At 31.5% G+C, this 18537-nt stretch overlaps 1 protein-coding gene across 6 annotated transcripts in view; it reads right to left on the bottom strand.

Annotated features, from left to right (window-relative positions):
• LOC122528853 overlaps positions 1-3304 on the bottom strand; it is a 175201-nt gene extending 171897 nt beyond the window's left edge. For 5 of the 6 annotated variants that reach the window (XM_043654425.1, XM_043654427.1, XM_043654426.1 and 2 more), the window contains exon 1: positions 1881-3304. In XM_043654425.1, the coding sequence (XP_043510360.1) occupies positions 1881-2090 (210 nt within the window). In that variant the 5' untranslated portion in view covers positions 2091-3304. The remainder of the gene's footprint in view (positions 1-1880) is intronic. The other variant, XM_043654424.1, reaches the window with a different exon arrangement.
• Between the last annotated feature and the right edge of the window lie 15233 nt (positions 3305-18537).

Below are 18537 nucleotides of genomic sequence, written 5' to 3'. Positions count from 1 at the left end.
TTTCCAACTGAACAAAAGTTAGCAGTTGGTATATTATTCTACATGCAAAGGTAGATCAAAAGTGTGAAATAAAAATGACCCATTGGACTGATGCAATTATAAAATTCTTTTTTATTCGAAGTTTCGAGAAAATTGTCGAAACAAGCAAATAGTTCTTTTTGAAAAACTTTCAAATGAAAGTTATATTGATGTATGATTTATTTTCACATGTAAAGTAACATGTCTATTTCTATTTAATAATAACTTGTATATTTCTATTTAATTGAAAGTTAGACAAATTGATAAATTTTTTCAAAAAAGAAGCTTTCAATGCAATGTTACTACTCTTCAGTTTTATTTAAATCATATAATTCCTCTAATTTTACTTGTAGCATGAATTTATATAGACGTATTAAACATATTTGACACACAAGTGGTCTGGTAATTAGTACAACCATTTCTTGAAAAAGTGAACAGAAAAATTTCATTTTTTACATTCTTTATTTTCACAAGTAGAAAAACTTTATATCATTCACTTCTAGTTCAAATACAGCCACATTCATTCGTAAATTTTCAAACTCAATTTTCTCAGAAACGAAACCTCAAATGAAAAAATTTTGTTCTTTCTTTTCCACTCATTTTTTCACATAAAATCATTACCTGAGCGATTGTAGCTATAGAACCTTTTCATTTTCAAAAATATTCGTTTAATTATTCGACTAATTGCAATATGAAAAGAAAATAACGTATGTATTAAACATACTTTAAAGAAAGTTTTTATTTAAAATAAATAAAAGATTTTAATACCTCGTCGATTGTTATCTTAATTAGGAGGTATATTTAATAAAAAGAGTCATACAAGATTCTTATTGACAGAAATAATAACATACTTGAACTTTTTATATTTATCCCAAATTACGTTAATTGTTGTACTGATCTTGTATATCGATCGATTGTTATAAAAGATAATCATTCGTAACAAGTAACTTCGTGAGGATGCAACTGTACAAGTATACATTCAAATTGCCGAATTCTGAACTATGCTATTATTATTTTGAACTATGTTATAGTATTCAGCGAACCGATTTCAATTTCAATTGATCGTTAATAATTAATTATTTGTATTTAAAACCATAGCATACAAATTGTTTGACTAGTTAATACATTTTTAGTTAATACACTTTCAATTGTTTCCTATTAGTAAAAGCAGTGAGAAATACTGTACATCTACATATTCTATTTATCTTTCTTTGTCATTTATACCATCTATATTTTTTATATCATGTATTTAGTAAGAAATATGTCGTAACACATTTTCTATGCAATTCAGTTCAACAATTAGATTGCATATATAGTTCAATATTCTATTTTTCTGAATTTTTTGAAAAAATAGATAAGAAACACATCGCGTCTGTGCAAAGCAAGTGAAAAGGTACGTTTTTCAAAAGAAGCGATTTTATTTTGTTAAGAAACAATGCAATTCAAAGTAATGTTTACCTTATCAATATGCATTTGCATACAAAATTCATAATATGCGGTATAGAATGTAGCAGAGCAGCAAAACACATCGGATCAATGAACTAAGATTTTTATAATTGATGAATGACTGTCTCTGCATTTCCATAGCAATATATTCGACAACTCGTAAATCGTGTTATCTAAACTAAATCATTTTCTTCGCAAATAGCGCTCCAAAACTCCTTTCCGCCGCTGCGATAAAATTGAAAAAAATTCTAATCATTCGTGAAACTTGAATTTTACCGATACCCTGGACAATGAGAACAAACGTTACGAATGTACACGCACGTACGATTCTTTGATTGAAATATTTCATCGCGAAAGAAGAAATCACATCGCGCGGGATAAAAGACAAGGGGGGGTAGATATGTACGTGGTCTCACCTCTTCTACGGCCTCGACAGCCTCTATCACGTGTTCCGCGATCTCAGCCGCCGTTAGACCGGTTTCGATTGGTGCGAGCTGGGAATGTCGTCGCCCCTCAGGATCGGTAAGCTCCTGATAACAGGATTCACCAGAGCCCCGTCTGCTGCCCGCGATGCACATCGCTCGGCGGAAAAGTCCCGCGACGACAGCGCACAGACCGCATTGCATGCCCGTCGCGCTTCCTCGGCTGGACAACGAGCCGCCATTGGTGGTCCGTCGACGGGTCCGAGTCCCGCGAGAGCCACCCTCACGTACTTGCGACGCCAGCTTTTCTGTCTTCTTTGTTCTCCACCGTTTTTTTTTTTTTTTTTTTTTTTTTTTTTAATTTTTTGAATTTTTTTTTTTTTTTTTTATTTCGAATGCTTCGACCTTGTTATTCTTTCAGTTATTGCTTCACTCGTTTAGTTTTACTAGTTTGGCTTTTATACGCTTGATATTTTACAGACAATTCACTCTCAATTCTTTCTTCAATTCCGATTATATTCCTGAGCCTTCCTCCACGCTGTTTCTGAAGCTTGGACTTTTAATTTCACAAGCAATTTCTTATTTCTTATTTTCCGAGTAACCCCGTCGCTTCTTCTAAAGCAGCGACTTCTTCTTTCCAGTTTCTCTCTGACCCATCGTGCTACACATCAGCTTCCCACTATTTCGCACTTTTCTCCAACGAATTCAATTTTTATCCTCTCCTCACAACTTTGAACTTCCTCACCGTGTCGATTATCTGATCGTTTTATCTTGACGTTTCTACGGTCTACTTTCAGTCAGTTGGTCCAGGTATATCTCCCGATTATCTTTCAAGCGTAAATTCATCTCAGGTGAAACAGTGATCCAGTTTTATCGTGATCCGAAGGAGATCGGCGACTGATCGCGTGGTCGCGTACATTAGATCGATTTTACGTTGTACGCCGCTCGGGCAACCCTCGTCCCTTTCGACGACGATCTGCCGGTACCGCATATCCTCTGCACCACCAGGAAAGTACATCGGAAACGAGTCTCCACGGAACCCGAGAGGGAGGAGCTGTGGCTCTCTCCTTCCTTTCCTCAGAGGAAACTATCGATTGCCGTCAAGTTACGAGCACGATAGCGTCTAACGATACATCGTGGTCCTAGAGCGGAGCACCGTGGCCGAGGTACCGAGAAAGAAAGCACATGAAAAATACGTCCGACGAACGCACACACCAACCAAGTCACCAAACCGATTTGGTACACACGCGGCGATTCCAACGACGGCGTCGTATCATTCTCCTGGCAGGAAACGGCGGCGAACGTTAATTTCGATTTCAAACGGATAACATAGTAACATGTGCCTCTGTCACGTGGCAACGTAGCTTTCGGAATTTTAACGCAATCCCCTGCCCCGTGTCCCGCGAACCGTCTATGACCTACGAGCATATACACATGAAAGCGGACGAAGAGGATAGTTTCTGGTGCGAGGAAGGTTGAAAAATTGATACTAGACACGACGATCGAAGCGCCATTCTCGAGCGAAATGTTTTAATGTCGATTTCTCCCTGGAATTTAATGTACATTCGAGAATTTTCACTTGACAACCTCGTTCGATGTTTATGCAGCAGTTTTCCAGGGCTTGATCTCAGAACCCTGATTAACCATAATCTTAATTTCAAATCAAACGAAAAAATTGTAATCAATTGCGATTCTATAGAAATCAATTAATATCAATTATTTTCTATTTCTGTTAATAAATATAATAGTATTGTAATATACATATTCCGAGTGATATGTCGGAAGTAACACAAAGAATACAGCATCCTTAAAGTTAATTTTAAATTCAGAAATGATCACTGTGCACGGAAAGATACTCGCGTTTTTTCAAAGTCAAACATTGTGTCTACGTCACTGTAAATAAGAACTTTCGTGAATTTGTTAACAATTAGAAATCAATTGAATCATGTTTAAAACGTCAAATCACACTGCAACGTTTATTTTTCACTGTTCATGCGTTACAATTTTTTCATTTCTTTAAATTTATATTTCGAAGAAAGATTACAAGTATCTACGGATTTATCTCTGTATACGATAAATTTCCTCTCGCCTCTATCTTTTTATCGGATAAATATGAAAGAAAAAAAGTTCCAAAGTGTGAAGCATGAAAAGTTAATGTCAGTCTTCACGTTCGCACTTATTTCGATCGAGAATTTTTATTTCAACGAATTTTGAAAAATATAATGAAGCAACGGTGAGCACGTGGTTCACTCGGCAACGAACTTCGAAATCTCATTCGCGATTGTCCTGGCCACGTTGTGGATTTTCGTCGTGTCGTTGTTAATGACACAAAATGTTTAATATCATGTCAGACGAGATCCTCCTTCTACTTTCCTTCCTTTTCTTTCTGCTTATAATATACCATAAAATCGGAGTAAGGACTTTTCTTTTTCCTCTTTGCTGATTTGAGGAGGAGGAAAATAAAAATGGACAAGAACAAAGACCGTTCTCTTTGTTCCCTTTGACCGATTTTTCAGCGAGACTTTTCTCAGCTTACGAAGCAATAATTACAACCGTGTGATGAGAGCGTGCTATCAAAGATGAAAAAAAAGAAAAAAAAAATGGTGAAAAAAGACGAAACGAAATAAGGAAGAGGTTTGGAAAAGGGGAACCACGATTGTTCGTGTAATCGTTTCCGCATTTCTTGTCATTGTCCAATGTCTCGTTGCTTACATGTACAAATTGAATCCCGTGGCAAGAGATTTAAAGCGAGATAGACAGAAACCAAGGTCATTAAGAAACTTCCAGAACACTTTTCACGAAATAATTTTCCTCAATGTAAGAAATGAAACGATTAACCGTCATTTACATTTGAATCGATGACATTTATGCATCCATCACAGTAGACTGCGTATGTATGAAAATACAACAAGCACTGTTGTTTTGTTATCGTACAGATGTATGTACCGTGTATATCCTCGTATCACTCTAAAATATCACCCGACAATAAAAGATAGACCGAACGATGTCAACAGACGATATCCTCTTCCAACGACTATAACCCGATTTCTGTCCCCGTATACAGCCAGAGTACGTTCCATTGTCGACGAAAGACACGAGAGAGAACTCCATCGAGGCCGTGGGAGAACATCCGCGCGTAAAAAAACGATATCCTGGATGCGATACCTTTTAAATGGAGCATATAGGGCCTGACTGTTGGCTGCGGCGGTGTTTCTAACTAGTACGCGAGAGAAGAACGACAGGGTAACGCCCGCGCACAGATATCGTAGCTGCTTCCGCACCGGGACAAGCCTAGGAGCTCCATAACCGCGTGTTACGGGTTGGCCCCCGGGCCCCGAGGCCCGGTGCCGACGACATCGGCTCAAGCACGAAGATGCTTTCCTTAATGGTTCTTCCGTCGTACGCGTTTCCGTGCAAGGCAAATGTGGTAATATAAAAAAAAAAGAGAGAGAAAGAGAGAGAAAGAAAGAAAGAGAAGTGTATTCTATTCAAGAGAGAGAAAAAAATCTGGGGCCGGAAGCGCACTGCCGTTATCACCGACTATGCACGCCGGCCGGCCGCTGTGCATGCACTGAGCTACTAGCTTCGAGCGGCGAACGCTCGCGGCCGACGTACGAGCTCGGTCATGTTCGGCCATCTCCGCCGAGGCTCGGCCGCCTCCGTTGCCTGGCCACGCTTCCCGGTTAGGCTGCCCGAACCGCGTAAAGCTTGCTCCGAACAGGCGACGCGAGAGTACCTTTCTCATTATGCGTCGAGCTCTCGTCACGAGTGGCTCGTCGTAGACCATCGCGATCGTTCGGTCGGCGTTGCTTCGATACGTTTCTCTTTCTGGGAGAGAGGGTGAAAGAGAGAGAGGGAGGGAGGGAAGGAGGGAGAAAGAGAGAGGAACCGCTTGTACGCGCCGAGAGAAGATCAATAACGGATCCCTCCCTCTTTTCGTTGCATGTACGCGCCAACCGCGGCGACGTAGCCGCCACGTATTTACACACGCACGTCATGCGAGTCTTGCGCTACCCTCCGCGGAACCAAAAGCCGCGGCCAAGAATTTCGCGGTCGCAAGACGGCGTGCAAAGGATAGGTCCCATTATCCCATTTATTGATCCCTTACAGATTTCATTTCGAAAGTACGAGCAACGTGTGCTCGAAGGTAGGCTGGTAGCCCATATTCGTCGCTATTTTCAACGCCAACGGTCCATGTTTGCGGTTTCGGGGGTGTGGATTGGAGGCTGCGAGCGAAAATTGAACAGTGAAATTGCGTCGATATATAGAGCGTTTTCAAATCGTAGATTTCCAGTTTTGCCACAGTTCGAATCGTATGGATTTTGGTGTCGGTCAAAAAATAATTTTCGACTTGCGAGTTTGCAACAGCCGACTCCTTGAAACTTTAGGGTGTCAATGAGCAGTGCATGACCTCGATCGTGCTACGAGAAAAATCGTGGGGAATATTTAAACCGCTCAAGCAAGTTAAATAATAGCATTTCATAAATTGCTCTAATTATATAATTTACTAAAATTTTTTGCAAGTTCTAGTATATGATGAATTACATTTAAAAATAAGATCAAACTTTAAATTGTTGACAAGGGTTGGTGAATATTACACATCTTTAAAATCTAACGCAATCCTTCTTCGCAGCGTGTATATGTATGTTTAAAATTCGAATAAACATTACGATTTTCTAAGTTTTTTAATTTAAATCTTAATTTTTAAAAAGAAATTTTCTAATGAAAATGGCCAAATCTATTTTCCGAATCTTGTTCGAAAGAGAAAATATAATGTGAAAACCGCAAAATATATAGCAGATACATTTATATTTCAAAAAATTCATGAGCTCTAACAGAATTAATATTTAAATCGAATTTCATGTGTTGTTACCCACGTCATTATGGCGAATTGTATCATGTTTGATCTCGAAACAAGGAAAAATCTAAGAAAACCCATCAGAAATTCCTTTTGGTGATTTGTCTACCTTTCGAAACGTGATGTTTAATGCTTCGAGCATCATTAAAAAAGCGAGTAACAGACAAACAAAAATTCTAGCTGGAGAAATACGTATAATAAGATTGGTTTTATTTGTTTCGTTTCGAAATAGAAAGAAAAGCAAAAAACGCAAAATGTACACTGTATTTGCAAAATATCCCGACAACTGTCGATGTTGAATTTAGAGCGACGTCCCGGCCTATCTCTGTATTTTACACCGATATCAGAAATGGCTAGATGAAAAATCGATAAACGTTTCCGGTTCTACATATGCGATTCGTCAGATAACGTATTCACACTATCGAAAACGCGAATGCACTCGTTTCTATTCGATGAAACAACACAGGCACGTGCTTTATTCGAGGAAATAACGGCGAAAACACGTTAATCGTCTATAACCAGAATTTCGCTTGCTACGGAAGGGAGGAGCATAGTTGGTCATAATTTCACTACGTATGTTTATGTATGTATTTATTGGAAATTTAATAATGCAAACATGTATTGTTATATCTATTAGTCGTCACAAAAGTATACAGAATACTAAAACTGCACATATACATAAATGCACATTAGTATAATTTAATTGTAATTTTTTCACTTTAGAAATATAAAACATTAATATTGTTACAATTTTTTTATGCTGTTAGCACAAGGATATAACCAATATACAATATAATATTAGATATTTGGCATTCTAATGGATGTTTTCTAGAAAATATTGAGTCATAGACATGTTTCAAATAATATAAAATAATAAAATCATTCAAATAATAACATAAATTTTGTACATAATAAAAAAAAAGTGCAACTTGAAGTAGGTACATCCATATTTTACCAGCACAGATAAAATTATTTTGTTCACTAATATGTGTAGTGAACAAAATAATTTTTTAATACTACAAAGTAACTTCTTGTAGTGATTTAAAATTATAGTATAAATATCTCCCCTTGCGAGTATGCCCTTTTTTTGTCTTTAATTTTTAATTTGACCTCTCTTAAAGTAATACTGTTATTCAATATTTTTAAGACTTGTTCATCGAAATTTATAATTCAAGCATGTTCAGGAACAACTAATATCGACGAGAATAATAAGTCTAGATGAAGAATATTATCGTCTAATTTGCTTACTTACTATCAATTTCGTGTGATATTGTCGCACTTTTCTTATAATTTCTTAAACACAGCATAAGAGGTTTGCAAAGAAATTTCTGTTGTATAATTAACTACATTCTCTCTCATAATCTGGACTCATTCGATAAAAAAAACCAATAACATAATTTTTAGCAAAATTAAACAATTCTAGTTTATTCATTTCGTTTTATAATAACTATGAAATTTTTCATTACCTATTTCTAGTGTCTCACTATTGCAATTGTATTTTGTATTTTAAACGAATGACTGGTTTCGCAGTCCACTGAATGCGAATATGTTTGAATTTATATGGTACACGTTATAGGATTATATTAAAAAAACTTTGTCATATTCTTTCAGTTTACGACAACTTGTCAGTTTCGAAGTCTGAAAACGCACGTAGAAAAAAGCATGCACGATCCAAGGTGGGATTCCCGCAATTTTGAACGGAAGAAATAACTGTGTGTTTTTAGTGAAAATTCTTCTCATCCTGCGCACGATGACAATTCCGAAGGGAGAGAGAATCGGGCTCCATTATCGCGGGATTGCCCTTGTGATTATAAAAAAAACTTGACCCGTATTCTCCTTTAGATTATAAACCCTTTTTTTAGATTATAAACCTGGTCACCGAAGTAGAAACTTTTTTTCCCACTGTTCTCTTTCTTCGAACTTTTCTTTCGCGACTCGTTTCGTGTAAAGGCACTACTTGCGACTCGTCGTCAACGATTTCTTGAATACGTTTGTAACGAACACCAGAGAGCACTGGTCGATCGATCCACCGGCCGAATTTAGGTAATAACCAGAGCTCTTGTCGCGGAACATCTGCATTTAAACGGAATCCTAGCTTCTAATGGTTGCCACGATGGCTTTTAGCGGCGAATCGACACGATACAAAGAGATTCTGTAAAGAGAAGAACGGAATATTTGAGGATATTCATACAGACATAAACATTTACATAAACGTTACTCAACAAACAAACTTATAACGATCTAAAGCTATATTTATTTTCTTCCTACGAAATCGATATATCGTATGTGTTGTTAAAAAAGCTTATCAATTAAAATAAAAATTTATCATCCATGATTTATATACAAAAACTAATTTTACCATATAGTAATGTTCTATTATATATATCTACGACAAAATAACTAATGAAATCTACGGTCACTATTTATGCTTATCGTTAAAAAATACGTAGAATAATTAAACAATATTTAAGAAAAACCAGACCAATCATTTATCATGAAGAATCAATAGTTACCTTGGAACTGTTATTAAATGCAATTTCGTTTTTATTAAATGCAAAATTATAATCTTTTGCAGTACATTTTAAAATTACTTGCTAATATCTTTAAATTTTTGTTAAAAACTTTGGTTTAAAAAAATGATTGAAACATATTTTTCTTATAAAATATTTTATATTTCTTTGCGCTTAAAAAAATTTCCACTTAGAAAAATTATGTCCTAATTTTGTCACATAACAAATTTTGTCAACGGATCTGGAACAATAATCATCAACAAACATCAAGTTATATAATGATATATAAATATAATGATAGAAAGTTACTTAATACAAAACGCGATTAATTTCTTCAGATTTGGATTGATTTTTAAAACAACAAACTACATTACAGCTGTACGCGACAGTTTTCAAGCAACGAAACTTTCAAACGAAATGTTCGCATATTTAGGAATTCACCTAAAACGATTCCAAATATAGAATACAGCGTAAGAAAAATAATAAATATAGAAACGAGCACAAGTATCTATTACCGTAATAGAAATACACGTACTATTTTCCCTTGTCTCTGTCAAGGTGCTTGCAACATACACATAGTTTCCGATTCAAATAATATACGTAATCGTAACTACTTCAACTTTTTCAACTGAAACTCGCGGCTTACTGCGAAATTCGCGCGAAACTTTCGTTCCACTCGAAAATTTTTAATTCTGACAATACTTCGGCCAGACAAATTGATGAACGAGTGATTTCAATAATACTTTTCAGTAGTTGCTGCAATAATTTCAATTTTTTTCTTTTTTTTTTTATGAAACGAAAGTTTTTAAGGAGTTCGAACTACAACGTCGTTCGCTATAAATTGCAATTGAACATTGAGCTTCTAATTCTAATCACTTTTAGGAGGAATAAGAAATGCTTGATTAAATATTCTAATTATTAGAATATAGTAAAATCGTATCTTTTAATCTATATAATTTATATTTTGTGAATTTATGAATGTTTATTCATTTAAAGAGAGTAGGCAAGAATAGAAATACATACTCTTTATTCATTTAAAGAGAATAAGCAAGAATAAAAATACATACACAAATATCGTATAATGTATATTTATTACTTTATTTTTCTTTTCTGCTATTTATTTCTATATAAAGTTGCTTATTATTTATGTATAATTTATATCGTGTGCTTGTATGATTCAATATATAATTTACAACAACCACATTCTACATCAAATCATGAATAAAGACTCATATTGGAAAGTTATAATTTCTTAAAAATGAAGATCAGATAATTTTAAATACTGACATTATAAATTAAATTATACATGCCTTCTTTCACAAACAAAGCGAAATGCTTTCTTAAAATATCTGACCTATCGTAAAATATCTCTTTCTATAGAAATCAAGTCAATTTAATTCTCTAAATCATTTAATAATCAATTTAATAATCAATATTTAAAAGTAATACTCTTCCGTTATTATAACATAAATTTGTTTTCAGCAAATTTCTTGTCTCCAGACAATATTTTTGATTTACTAATTATCTTCTAGTTTCGACATTAATTTTGTGCGTCACTTTTGCTCAATCAACGGAAGGAACAAAAAAAAGTAGACGAGGTTAGACGAAACGAGACGAGAGAAACAGATAACTGAGAACCTCTGTCCGTTTGGTAGAATGGCTCGAACGGGGCGACAGCTTGTCGGTCGTTGACCTCGCAACTGCAACCACCCCATCTCACTCAGTTTCTCTCTTCTAGGTGCCATGAAACTATTCTATCTACCTCTCCTCCGTATCTATCGCTCTTCCTGTCTGGTTACTCATTACGACTCTTTCCGCTTCTTCGGGCTTTTGCACGTCTTTTTTCTCTTGTTACCCATCGGCCAGCGCCGGGATTAATTTCTTTTTCCACGCGGAAAGAATGCAAGACAGAGTGGTTGTCGCAGGAAACGAAATACAATATCGGTAATTTTCTTTATGAATATAAATGGACACTCTCACGTCGTTACATATTAAATCGTAAACAGTTTCTCATTTTCAGATTTTATTATTAAACACAAGTGTTTACATTCTGCGTATAATTCCTTGAAATGAGCATGACAGAATAGATTCATAAATGTAGATGAATAAGCATGTTAGAATAAAATCATAAACTTGTAAATCGTGAATTTTTAACTTCGAGGAAAATTTTTACAGTCTGTTAGTCATTTATTTGCATTATGTTTTTAATTTAACGTTTAATTTAATTTCGTTTAATTTTAATTAATAATATAAGTTCATATTATTTCGCGATTAAACTAATTCTGTAATACATATAATTAAAATAATATGTATCAATAAAATGTATATTTTTATTTCATAGTAAATTATATTCCGTGCAATTTCAATCCATTAAGATTTAGAATAATCTTAAATAATCTTCTTTCTAGATTATCGTCAGATAAAAAAAGTCATATGTCGAAACCATTTATAATTCCAATATCTTTCGTTTAATTAATATAATTATATATACAAAAGTAATAAAAGTATATATATACAAAAACTAATAAAAAAAAAAAAAGAATGAGAAATATACAGGGTGTTTCGCGTGAAACAGGAATTTTAAATATCTTGGCTGTTATTTATTTATTGTTATCAAGAAAATGCATTAGATCGAATTTGCTTGATAACGAGTAACATATAAACTATCAACAGTTTTTTGAATGGACGCATAAAGATCAATTTAATATTTTTTTTTTTTAATTAAATTTTTAAATCATACAATTTTTAGTACATTAGCCTATCTCACAGTTCTCTATAAAAAAAAACCTATTCATAGCGAAAAACTATTAATTTAACTCGGCAGTACACGCGTGAGTTTCTGAAACGTAAGTGTTATATTTACGTAGGTAGCTCGTGTGAAATTTTATATTTTACGTTTCTTCATATACTTCAAAAACAACATTAATATGTACATATAATACATATAGATATACACGAATATTAACTTCATTTCAGAGAATTCAAGAAACCATGTTTATAATCTAATTATCAGATTCCGCTAAATCTACATGTGTGCTGTCAGATTAATAAATATTTTAAGCCCAATTTTAGAAATTCTACAGTATAAAAAATAAGGAAAGATTATATATAATCTTCTATTATATTATATATTATATATTTTATATTATATTATATTGTATATTACATATTTTATATTATATTATATTGTATATTGTATATTTTATATTATATTATATTGTATATTACATATTTTATATTATATTATATTGTATATTGTATATTACATATTTTATATCATATTATATTGTATATTATATATTTTATATTATATTATATTATACTTTGATGACTACGAATGTTTATATAAATTTATAAATACAGCTAAAGAAATGGAACACAAACAGCGATCCGTTTCACTCATTTGAGATTACACCGAGTATTTTGATTTAGTTTGCACATTTTCGTATATTATGCACAATCTTACTATCATATCGGAGAAATCTCAGGACATGCACCTATTATTATCGAGCAGATCATCTTATCCAACCCTCCGCTCTCCTCTTTTCCCTCAGCCTGTGGCGATAATTCAGATAGAATGACGTGTAATTTGTTTCAAGAAGGATTGTGTGACAGTCGAATTCAACGTGGCGGAACCACCCACGGTTATTCCTCCCAGAGGAAAACTATTGCGCAAATCGCAAAATGGACAACCGATCTGTGTAATTTCGAACAACGAACACGCTGTCCGTATTTCCGGTTCTATTGTCAAGCAATCTCCAAGCACGAAATTAAAAAAAGAAGTGACCTTATCGGGGAATGCCTCGATTTGCCTGAAAATTTATACCGTTTAAAAGAGGCAACGTATAACCAATCGCCGTTTGTCGACGTTTATTTTGAACCACTGAAACGAAAACATTCAAAATATACTGACGAACGTATTTCAAATGTATTTGTAAATAGACAAATATAACGTCATCAAATGACATTATATATTTCAAACTTATTTATGTTTTCATTGATATCTTAATTCAGAGATCTGAAAATTATAATTCTTGGTTAATTTCTAATTTAACGACATTTCCCAATCGTTATTCCTTATCAATTTAGCAAGGCGGAAATTGTTGCAGATCATCTGCATAGAAATTACAGTAGTCCTGGAAAAATCACTAGCTTCGTTCGGAAAAATATAAACTTCTCAGAAAAAAAAGAATTTGTAGCGCAATAGCCAAAATTGGAAAAAGTTGCTAAACTAGAAATTTACCCATTTTTTAATAAATCCGATGGCGATCTCTCCAATAATGAAAATCAAAGGAATATTAAACAAAATAATGATAATGAAACAAAAAACTGATGACAACAGCGATTTATCAATAATTCAAGATCCCTTTTGAACAACCGGTGGAAGTATTTTTAATTTCAATACGTTCAATATTTTCAAAAAATAAAGTAATACTAAATATAAGAAGAATCAATTATTACGTGAAAATGAAATAAAATATTTATATACAAATGTGCAAACATTTGCTTTCAATGTCAATCTAATGAAAATACAATCTCGGTTTGGCACAATTAAATTTTATTCTATTAAAACAATAAGCAAGAATTTATACTCTTACATTAAACGTGAAGATGCTTCATTTAATTATGTAAAATAAATGTAAAAAACTATATACGATTAATTAGATATTCATTATTATCTTATAGATTAATTATGATCGAATGAAAAAATTACAAATTTCGTGTCTTTGAATTTTAAATAATTTTGTATTTTAAACTTGTTTCATTTTAAGTGTATTTTTAATTCTATTTTTTTAAAATAAATAAATATTAATAATAATTCTATTTTTTTAATTAAATAATAAATAATAATTTAAAATTATTTATTAATTATAAAATTACACGATGAAATATTATATTTATTCATATTGTATAATGATTTGAATATAGTTTATAGTATTAGTGAACAAGTTTGAAGTGCATTTTAGTTAATGCATGAATCAAAAAACAATGAATGCATCCATATTCTACCACAAAACTAGCAAATATTTGTTATAAATGCATGTATAAATAAATGCATAACGTTGATTAAAATCAATACAATATTAACAGAATTTTTGTAACAATTTCATTAATGACGACATGATAAACTGACATCATTATTAATTACATTACATCTTCCATCCGTTATCATACAGTCATCAGTCTTTTTCTGACTAATAATTTCACTTGCATTGTTATTTGCATTGGTATAAATGTAGCTAGAGCTTAACGTAATATCACGTAAAATGTTTAAAGTAATTTTTAAGTGATTAAACATTTCTTTATTTAGATTGTTAAATAATGTAACATATTTGTAGTTTTTTTTTTAATTAATTTAACTATTAGTTTTAATTAATAGGTAATATAGTTTTTCTTTATTTATTTAGCCGAATAAATATTTTGATTCTTTCTAAATTATAGTACAATTATATTATTATGAAACCCTTTTCAGAAGTTGTAACATTTTCTCCTCTTTCTATTTTTGATTCATATTTTTAATATTATTTACTATAAATTATTATATTATTATTATACATTATTTTGACATTATTTATTACAAATTTAAGGGATTGTGCTCTCTGCTGAGTAGATGGAATGGATACATAAGATACAAAGTAACTCTGTTTCTGCAAGATAATATTTAAAGGTGAAGTTATTTTCAATTAAGTCTACGCGCTATATCGTATTATCTTATCATCTAGCTAAGGCTTTTCTCACATATGACAAGATGATGGTATTACAATAGTACACAAATTTAACAAGATAATATTACATTGCAATTATAAGCGTAATCATTGTTTTAGCTTCAAATGTTCAATCAGTCACGAAACAAAATAAATAGTTTAACAAAAATCCCACAGAACAATTCAAACTTTCATAATTATGATATTTGGCGGCATTATTTTCCTAGAATAAAAGAAACTGAGAGAACCTGGGAGATGGAAGCCTCGGTTTAATCAAGACCAAAATCACGCGACATATTCCGAAACTGATAAAACTAGAATTTACAACTATTACAAATATAACGTTTAATGAAACAGACTTTCATTAATGTTGGCGAACATTGCTGTGTAATTCTGTTAACCGTTTTCGATGTGCAAGTTCATCTCGGAAATCGAAAAACGGAAATGTTTCTACGCAGGCTACATTTGGTAATAAAATATCATTTTAGAATAAATTAGTATTCATAGTTTAAATATATAATTAATAAATTTAAAATTAAAGATAATATATAATTTTCTAAAATTTAATTTTATTAACAAATAAATTAAAAAATATAAAATGTTTGAGTAAAATAGAAAATAAAAGTTGTTTCATATTTATTAAATATATAAAAATTATTAAGATATCATTAAATGATGTAGAACATACAAATAATTTTTTAAATGAAAAATTAATATTAATACAAATTATAAATATCCTGATATAAAAATTCAGAGATAAAAATTCTGTTTAAAATTAATAAAAAAAATTAAATTATATCAAAAATTTATAGAATGACAAAAAAAGGTAATTGGAATAAATTTTATAATTGTTGATAAAAAAAAAATTTGACGTCAAGATGATTTCTCATAACAATAAATTATTCAATTACGAAATAGAAATATACTTAATTTTAAAAATGATATTAATAAAAAAAAATTTATTAAAAATTTTGAATTTAAATATGATATAATTATTAAATGATTATTTAAAATAATAAAAAATATAAATATAATTGATGATAATGATGAAATTGAATAATATAAAATTCTAATTATTTTTGTTGAATTTTTATTATAAATACTTAATAATCTAATTAATAAAAAATTATTGAAAATTCATAAATAATTCATTTGATTAAAAAATTATTATTAATTATTAATAAAATTAAGTATAAAAATATATTTAAAAAGAATTAAATTAAATTATTTTATTTATTAAATAATAAATATTTTATATTTCGTTTTAATCTATAAAATTAATTTTATATTAGTTATTTACAATTATATAAAAATTATAAAATTCATTGTTAGGGTGGATGAACCTAAAAGCTTAATTTAGCTTGTTATATGATCATTAGATGTCTGATAAAAGAATTAATTTTTGTTGTTGTTAATTTTTAGAGCTGTTTGCGCGACAGGGGTGGTCCGCCATGACGGATCCACAGGGGATAGAATGCGCGCGCATCTTCTCTGCTGACCGGCTTCAGCAGCCTCCATCGCATCGGCACTGATACGTCAAGTTTGACGAGCCCATTATATGCAGCTATAATACTCAACATGTACACCCGACTGATTTCGGAGTACGTACTCTTGTCTTCTGTGGTAGGTACGTATATACACAAGTACACGTGCGCTCCAGCGGTAGAGCACACGATTCTTTCAAACATCTTTAACCCGTTACGCGGACCATAACGAATGACCGAACCGTATACAATAATTCGTCGTTTACTTTTTCTTTTGAACTCGTCGGTATGATATCACTGGATAGAAATTGTCAAGAAGTAATAAATTGTCATTTGTTTTGTCACTTAAATATACATAAAACTGAGAAAATATTGCAATTTTGGGACAAAAAGTTCTTGATGTGTGCGGCACGTCATTCCAGTGCAAGAGGTTAACACGTGTAGGTAAAATTTTGTTGTTGTCCCCTCCCGTTTAGACATATTCTATGTTATTTTTCGTTTCGACCAATTTATTTTAATTTTTAAATACGAATGTCATATCCATTTATTGTGGATATTACGTATAGTGACTTCCATTATTTTGTCATCATTTTGTAAAAAGAAATTGTACAAAAATACATTTGAAGTCATTTTAAAACTTCGAAGCCTCTATTTTTAAGATGCATCGTTCATTTTATTCTAAAATGTTTTCACATTACGTAGCGGAAGGTACTTTTCTCCTCGTCGTAGTAAGTAAAACTGTTGGAAGATTTTTTTTATGACTAAATTTACAATAAACTTGAAGAGTGAAGCCTTCCTTTTACAACGACCCTTCAACACTTGCTGTACAATTTTTTTCCGTTAATTTATTGAGCTCTGAATATTAGACAAAAACAAATATAATAACAAAAATTGAATTTGAAATTCAATAAAGTAGCCCAAAAAAAAATCATATAACAAGTTTCCGGGAATCAGTATTTTTACATATTACTATGACAATTTATTATGACATATTATTATGACAATTTATAGCATTATTTTTCGAGAAGAAAAGTATTTTCATAAGTATCTGCTATATAGTAGTATGTATCTAAAAACATCTCAACACATTCGCGATCGGATATTTGAAATGATAGTTGCGTGTAAGAAATATTATTATTTATTAAAACTATCATTATGGAAGTTTCACAAATAATTGTATAATTTTATTATTTTAACACTACAATAATTGAGATGGATTTTAATACTATAAAGTTAATGATTGATTTCAGACTTTCATTTTTTTAATATTTTAAAAGCATTTATTAAGCATTTTTAAATGCTTAAAAGACACGGATATTCTTGTCAAAATTAACATTAATTTCTGTTTGGACAGAAATCTATTTATTTTGATTATCATTTAAATCAATAATGATTTTAATTATCATTTTAAAATGATTAAATTTTAATGATCTATACGTATTTTGATGCGGTTGTTCTAGTGTTAATTTTAAATATTTTAGATATGTGGTTTATTTATATTAATACTTTAACCAATCAAAGTTAGGTATATATGTGACGTCGTAAAAGTGTTAAAATAATATATTTTAAAAGTCTTCAAGTTTTAAGATACGTCCAAGTATTGAACATTTCTTTTTTTCAATTTACTTTTTAGTTTCTTAAAATTATAACAGCTTAGTTAGTCCGAGAGATGTACTCTAAGCACAGAGAGGTGTACTATTATCAAGATATATATTAGCACCTAAATTTAACGCGCTGCACTATACGTGCAATAATATGGTACAACAATGGCGGTAAACGAAACATGGTATACATCGGATAATGTTAATGCTGGCGGCACAGCAGAAGCTTATATTTCGATAAAGCTTGTGAATATAATAAATTTACAGTGCTTTGAAAACATTTGAAAATCGAGGATAAGACTATGAAATAAAAAATATAGGTGTGTTTAAAAAAATTTTAACACGATCTTTACAGGATCTCTTCAATGTCATCTCAAGATCAAACAAGTGACAGCATGATATACTCTGTAAGTTTTGTTGGAAACTTTTTTTTATGTTGTATTTTTTGAAGTATTGGACTATTCTCAGTTTAGACAAAATATTGCTTGCTCGT

The sequence above is a fragment of the Frieseomelitta varia genome, unplaced genomic scaffold (assembly GCF_011392965.1).
Source record: "Frieseomelitta varia isolate USP_RPSP 00005682 unplaced genomic scaffold, Fvar_1.2 scaffold_265, whole genome shotgun sequence".
NCBI classification, from domain to species: Eukaryota; Metazoa; Arthropoda; class Insecta; order Hymenoptera; family Apidae; genus Frieseomelitta; species Frieseomelitta varia.
Note: the sequence above shows the minus strand (reverse complement) of the source record. Positions and strands in the feature narration are given on the sequence as shown.